The sequence below is a fragment of the Hibiscus syriacus genome, unplaced genomic scaffold (assembly GCF_006381635.1).
Source record: "Hibiscus syriacus cultivar Baekdansim isolate YM2019G1 unplaced genomic scaffold, ASM638163v2 tig00113722_pilon, whole genome shotgun sequence".
NCBI lineage: Eukaryota > Viridiplantae > Streptophyta > Magnoliopsida > Malvales > Malvaceae > Hibiscus > Hibiscus syriacus.
In genome coordinates, this window is record NW_024063469.1 from 2,580,018 (window position 1) to 2,587,465 (window position 7,448).

Genomic DNA, 7,448 nt, shown 5'->3' on the forward strand with positions numbered 1-7,448 from the left:
ACATAAGTCCCTTTAAATATTTTTAAATTATAAATTAGTATTATATGATAATATTACGTTTGGTAAAATTACGAAATTTGATTTCTTAAATTTCAAAATTTTCCTATTTGTAGACTCTCTCGCCACGTCCTCATCTGTTTCCTTTGCTTTCGGGTTTTCCTATTTCAACTTTTTTTTTTTATAAATACTTAATAATAAATTTTCTTTTCTTCTATCTTCATAACTCCAACTAACTCTTACTTCTCTCCTTCTCATCTGATTTTTTTTCTGGCGCTTTCTCTCTCTGTCCTCCTTTTTTTCTCGGGAATATTCGAATGCGTGATTTTTTGTTGTTGCTATAATTACTTATTATTAGGCGTCGTTGGGCGGGACTGAGAATATACAATTTAAAGTAATTAAGGATGCAAGACGGCGTCGCAGTCAATGGAGTTTGCTCATCGGAGTCGGTGAATGGAAGTCGAGATGTTTTCAGTTGTAAAGATTCTGATTCTTTATCAGCTGATCATCTTGTTGTCATGGTCCACGGAATTCTCGGCAGGTGCCTTTTCTTTCCTTCTCTGTTTTGAATATTTCTGTTGAATTTTGAGATGTTCTTTTGAGTTGGATTTTGAATGCTTGAATTAGTTTATTTGTAGGTTAAATTTGTATTATGATTAATTACTTATTAGTTGTACTCTGTTTTTGGAGTGAATTTTGGTGAACTTATTAATAGTACTTGTATCATGATTATACACATTTTATGCTTGGTTTGATTGTAATCGGATTAACCTGAAGTGATTAAAATTAAAATTTCATGATTTTGAGAGGAGCTTAACAAATGTTGAATCGAAATTGAAATTTTTCTGGTTTTGACTTTTTGCTTGTACCACCAATATCTTTGTTTTTAATTCTGTGATGTTAAATTGTGTTAAGTTCTATACGAGATTTTCTAGGATTAATATGATTAAAAGTACTCCTGAATTGGTTTTGGCCCTGGTTTAATTGTTTCTTGTGCAGTTCTTCGGATTGGAAGTTTGGAGCCGAACAATTTGTTAAAAGGCTACCGGATAAAGTATTTGTCCATTGTAAGTACGATTTTCTTAGGCACCTTTTTTTTAAGAGAAAAAAAGGTTCCTTCTCCTTGTTCTTACCTTGTTAGATTGTTGGGATGATAGTGCATTAATGATTTCATAGTGGTATCGATAACCATTAATTTGTTTTATTTATCCCCCAAAACCCACACTTTTCAGCATGTAATTTTAGTAAGCTTTTAAGTATTGAAGTATTTGAGATCAGCAGTGTTGATGTTTAAGTTTTTGGCTGGAGTATATCAGCTTGATTCATGGTTGATTAACGTGTTCACAGGCAGTGAACGGAATATGTCTAAGCTGACTTTAGATGGTGTGGATATAATGGGTGAACGATTGGCGAAGGAGGTGAGCACATATTTTGTAATGTCCTATTTAGGTCGTCAAAATTGGTGAAATTTAACATTTAAAATAAAACTACCAATTTCATATTAGAATATGTTGTCAAGAAAAATGTTTGAATGCTAGGTCCTTGAGATTATTCAAGAAAAGCCAAATTTATGCAAAATCTCTTTGGTTGCGCATTCTATTGGAGGATTGGTGGCTAGATATGCGATTGGGAGACTCTATAGACCACCTAAGGGAGAAGCTAAAGAGGATACATCAGGTAATGGATGCAAGGAGGAAGTGAGGGGAACAATTGGTGGCTTGGAGGCTATGAACTTCATCACTGTTGCATCTCCTCATCTTGGTTCAAGGGGTAATAAGCAGGTAGGCTTTTTACATGAAAATATGTATATGCATGTAATATGCAAAACAAATTACTCATTCGTTCTAAGATTGGTGTGTCAAGGTGTTTATTCCTACATTACTGACTTTTCCTGTTTTCCATATGGTGATTTCATAACTTTTTAGTTGCTTCTGAAATTATGTTCCAAAGTAGATGGCTTTTGTTTACTGTAGTAGTTTCTTTGTTGTAAAGCAACATACCTTTTTTGTATTAATTTTGCTTCCTATGCAATATATTATCCCTCGTCAATGTTGCTATGTCAAGGATATTAGTCATCGTTTTGCTTATTGGTGTAGTAAAATATTGTTTCCAGGTACCATTTCTTTTTGGGGTAACTGCTTTTGAGAAAGCTGCAAGTTTTGTTATTCATTGGATATTTAGGAGAACAGGTCGGCACCTTTTTCTTACCGATGTTGATGAAGGAAAGCCACCTCTGCTTAAGCGGTTGCTGGATGATTCTGATGAGTTATATTTCATGTATGCAACTTCCCCCTTTGTCTAGATTTCTTTCTATATAAAATTACTTGAGATATCTTGCATTTTTGTTCTGGATCTGTAAATGTGGCTGAAATAGTTGGGAATTCATCTGTGCAGGTCTGCTTTACGTATATTCAAACGCCGGGTTCTGTATTCCAATGTGGCCTACGACCGTATCCGATTTACATCTTCTGTGCGACTTTAGTTTAACTTTTCCTGATTTTTGTCAATTTGATTTTATTTGTTTCTTTTAACTGAATATTCTCTAGATATTGTGGGCTGGAGAACCTCATCAATAAGACGGAACAGTGAACTACCAAAGGTATCATCGTTGTGAAGGTTTTTCATTTGACTTCTTGTTTACTACTCTTTTGGATTGAAGCTGATGAGCAGAAACTTGTTTTGTTATCAGTGGGAGGAATCTCTAAATGAAACATATCCGCATATCGTCTATGAAGAACACTGCAAGGCGTGCGACACTGATCAGGATGAAACTGTTTCAGCAGAGGATTATGGGTCATCTGACCAGCTAGAAGGTATACGAATTACAAACTAAACTAAAGAACGCAGAAAGTACACTTTTGCTAATTTTAGTTTCTTTTTGCTGGTTGCCTCCAGCATCCCAAGTTCACTACTTTGCTTTCCCAACTCCATTAATCGGATAATGTTGTGCAGAGGAACTGATCAGAGGCCTATCCCGAGTTTCATGGGAAAAAATAGATGTTAGTTTTCACAAAAGTAAACAGAGAATTGCTGCTCATAGTGTTATACAGGTCTCTCTCTCTCTCTTTCTCGCCGGAGATAATAAGAGTTCATATATCGTGCCCGAGATCAATGAATACCATCAAAAGCAACTTTCTTTATTTCTTCTGAAGGTGCATGCTCCCATTCTGCGTACGTTTTTACAGGTTAAAGATCAAGTATTGCATATTGAAGGTGCAGATATAATCCAACATATGATCGATAAGTTTCTTACATGATGCAATCTTCTGTTAGGTAAGACAAGATTGATTCACTTCTGAGCTTCCTATATTTGTCGCCTGTTAAGTTATCGCTTGCCGGTTGAATGGATCAATACGCACGCTGGTTGATAAGGATGATTATGACAACTATGATTAATTCAGCAGTCATTTAGAAACTCTGTTCATTCATTAATCATGTTTAGTTTGCTTGCTAAGAAATATGGAAATGGGTAAAATGCAAAACCCATTAGTCCGTGATTCAGCAATTAGCATTTACATGGTTCTGCTTAACATTTCTTGATGAAATGATGATAAAAAGCCTTGATACTTCCTATTTTGGTCGTTCAAAGGAAAACTCTAAGATTTGAGGAATTTTGCTAGAGGAGAAAATATACAAGTGGAATAATCGAACAAAAAAACAACAACAAGTAAAAATATAATATTACTTTAGTATCATGGAATTGATTATATACATTTTTCTTCTCTTATATATTACAATATGGAATATGAACATATTAATAACATGGGAAAATGGAACAACAATAGAATTATGCATTTCATATATTTTCAAAATTTATGAAGAATATTGAGGCAGAGAAAGGAATAGGGTGATTAGGATGATGGGGGCTCTTGGGTAGGCATTCGAGAGTTTAATGGGATAGCATCAGGAAAGCTTTAAGCTGATCATGTATGGTTGGCAACTTTTAAAGCTGCTGTTTATTTTTGTGTACTTATGCTAAAGTATAAATAAAATATTAGGGGGTGTTTGGTTCAAGGATTGTGGGATTCCCATGTGATGGGAATCTCACATTCCCATGGGATGGGAATCTCACATTCCCATGTTTGGTTAGCCGGGAATCTCATTCCCGGTAATGTTTTATTACCGATAGTAGATTTTTTGGAGTATATTACCGAGAATGTCATTACCTCCCTTCCCTTAGGTATTGTAATATTACCGGCGTTTTGGACTAAAATGCCCTTAAATTTTTATTTTTTTTTCAAAAATATCATTCTTCTGTCATTGAATAATAAAAATTCTACGAAGGTTAAATTACAAATTTATCCTTAAATTATTTTAGATTTACAAAAAAAATCTATAATTAAAATTTTATATGAAGTTCAGGGGTTAAAAAAATTTTACCCTTTCATTAAACCTTTTTTATATTTTTAATTTTGTAAAAAAAATTATATAAATATTATGAATTTAATTTTTTAAAGAAAATATATAAATATTTTACAATTTGTAATATTATACAAATATATAATAAGGACAATTTGGTTAAATATACATTCCAATAATTTTTTATTCCTTTAATCAAACATGGTAATATTGCATTCCTGCTAAACAAACCAAACACAAAATACAACATTCTCAATAATCTTATTCCGTGGTAATCTTACATTCCGTGAACCAACGCACCCTTAGGGTATTCTTTTCTTCCATATGCTATCAGGGTTCTTCTTGGTACGAGGGAGGTTTTAACGAGGTCACTCTTTCTATCAGAAAAAATATATATTCAAAAATTTTCTCCTTTTGCTATCAGAGTTCTCCTTGACATAAGAGGTGTTTTAACGAGGTCCTTCTTTATATCAAAAAAATATATATTTTTTCAAAATTTTATAGTGAATAAATAGTTCTAAGAACTTTTTTCAGGCTATACGGTGATCATGTGGAGACCTCTCATTGATGTTTTGAGTTGTCTCAATGTTGATGCATCGGTTGATAGCAACATTGGCCTTGGTTCAATTGGTGGAATGATCCGTACGAGTATGGGTGATTGGCTCGTTGGCTTTCATAAATCTCTAGGAATAATATAACCTTTTACGGTTGAACTTTGGGGCATCTATATTAGACTTCATAATGCGTGAAATCCTTGCAAATTCAATCTGACAATTACCAGGCACTCTTTAATCCTAATGCAGGTCATGCCACTCTCCATTTGGTTCGTGCTATCAACATCATTCGCTCTTGTAGTTGGTATACAGAATTTCTCTGGGTTCTCTATTAAAAAAAACATGATTGCCATTGGAATGGTTAAATTTAATCTCTCTTGAGACTATCGGACGCGTACCTTTTCTGTTGCTTCGAATTCCAACCTCCCAATAGTTGAAAGAGATATTAAGGTCCTTACGTTAAACTTCTTTGTCATTAGTAAGGCTTTTGCCTCTTATCCCATTAAAGAAAATGAAGTTAAAAATGAAACGACGTTGATAGTTTAAGGATTGATACAAAATATTTTGAAGTTTAGAGATTAATTTAAAATATAAATCATAATTTAAAGATTAAGATGAGATATTTTAAAATTTTGAAACTAATTTAAAATGAGATTATAATCTTATACAATTACCTTTTATATAAGAAATATTTGATATAATGATAATTCATATTATAATCTCAAAAGGAAAATATAAATTTAAATATTAAATTATAAATCGAACATGAAACATAAAAAGATTGGGCTTTAGGCATCCTTTTGAATGCTGTGCTCTACCTATATTTACACTAAAGAAAGGCATTTGAGTTTATATAACCTCAAGCCCAAACCATGGATGTGGAGATAACGGAGATAATAAAGGCCCACCAAACGTTTCATTCTTATCTTCACTATCCCCAACCCCCGTCCAATTCGACGACGTTGCACTCACCGCCACCGCCTCCTTGGGGGCCTCTTCCATCAACTCCTCCCTTTTCACTACTTGACACTCCAACTTCACTCTCTTTTCTTTTTTCTCCCTCCTCTTCGCTTCTTCTCCTTTTCCTCGAAATCGAATTATCCTCTGATATGGAGGAATTCGATTTGCCAGCTTCAAGAGGGAAATTCAATATGGCTTTGCTCCCTCGCAGCTTAAACTCAGCTCTTTCGTACGCTTTTGCAGCTTCAATGGCGGTGTCGAAGGTTCATAGCCAAACCTGCGCGCCTTTCTTGTGAGGGTTTCTGTTTTCAGCCGCGAACTTGCCCCACGACCGTCTTTTAACGCCCCTGTAATGCCTTTCCTCGCACGGTTCGGCCGCGTAAACAGTGGCCGGAGGGATGGTGAGCGTGGATTGGTTTGGGGTATAAACAAGTGATGGGTCGGAAACCATGAAGGTTTCAATGGAAGCAAAATCGGCGAGGAGATGCTGCCTTATGAGTTGCAACTGAGCTGATGCTTCTTCTGAAAATCCCATTTGGATGCAAAGAATCTGAAGTGGGTAAAATATGAAAATGGATGTCAGATAATTGAGAAAGAAAAGCGATGGATTTTCAGTGCAAAAGAGAGTGGTGGTTTAATATTTATAGGGAAGAAGATGATCAGCTTCGAGGAAGTATGTGCCAGGCAGTTTTGTAATACCCAAAATTTTGGTTTGCGGTTAAAATGTAAAATTTAAAAGTTTGATAGTCAAAGTATAAAATTAAAAAATAATATTTATTCTATTAATAGATAGTTTACTCTTGAGTGGGGTTTTATTAAAATCAGATTATTGATCTGAAAATTTTGTTAAAAAGTAGAAAGTGTTAAAGCATGGTAAAAATTCGATAAACAGATCGAATAAAAATTTTGAGAAAATGTAGTACCCAACATTGAATTAATGACTAAAATGTAAGAATTTAAAATTTAATAGTTTAATTAGAATATATTAAAAAGTTTAAGGACTAATTTTAAAAAAATTATGACTTTTTAGTAAAGATGAAAGAATGAAAGGACAAAGAAGTCTTTTTAGTAGGATATGAATTTAATATTCTTTTATATGTTATTAAGCATGTGGGGAATTAAGGTTAAAGGAAAAGAATTGTCTGGAAGCCTTATCTTCTCTTATCCTTTCTTCCCAGTAAACCTCATTGTCAAGGTAAGTTATGTTTAAGTTATGTTTCTTTAAATTTTGGGTTGGTTTTGAAGATTTGAGTAGTATAGAAGCTTGAAGAAGCTTTAATATGAATAGAAATTAAGAGATTGTAAATTATTGATGAATTAGTAAAATGAGTTTTTTAAGGAATTTGATGATATGGATTAGTATTTGGATTTCTAATGATATATTTGACTTGTCAATGGTTTAATTAAGAAGTTAGAAGTATTGAAAATGATTAAGAACATGTTTGGATATTTGAGGTGACTTTTAGTCCTAATTGTTCTATGGAGAAAATTTGATGTTATAAGAGGATTATTGGACATAAGTTGTGTGGTATAAGTGCTAAAGAGTTTAAGGGGTTATTTGGAGTTAAAAGTAAGAGA

At 33.6% G+C, this 7,448-nt stretch overlaps 1 protein-coding gene and 1 pseudogene across 3 annotated transcripts; one reads left to right on the forward strand and one right to left on the reverse strand.

The window, feature by feature from the left end:
* Positions 1–221: 221 nt before the first annotated feature.
* On the forward strand, positions 222–3,483 carry LOC120187040 (lipid droplet phospholipase 1-like). Of its 3 annotated transcripts, none has more exons than XM_039190835.1 (11): positions 222–538; positions 997–1,064; positions 1,345–1,415; positions 1,536–1,778; positions 2,111–2,274; positions 2,392–2,447; positions 2,544–2,596; positions 2,687–2,810; positions 2,950–3,047; positions 3,183–3,210; positions 3,254–3,482. In XM_039190835.1, the coding sequence occupies exons 1-11, from the start codon at positions 402–404 to the stop codon at positions 3,268–3,270; spliced, it is 1,059 nt and encodes a 352-aa protein (XP_039046766.1). In that variant the 5' UTR covers positions 222–401; the 3' UTR covers positions 3,271–3,482. The 3 variants fall into 3 exon arrangements, with proteins under 3 accessions (XP_039046766.1, XP_039046765.1, XP_039046764.1); XM_039190834.1 differs by having other exon boundaries at positions 3,271–3,482; XM_039190833.1 differs by having other exon boundaries at positions 3,183–3,483.
* Positions 3,484–5,698: 2,215 nt separating this feature from the next.
* On the reverse strand, positions 5,699–6,519 carry LOC120187057 (annotated as a pseudogene).
* Positions 6,520–7,448: the final 929 nt, after the last annotated feature.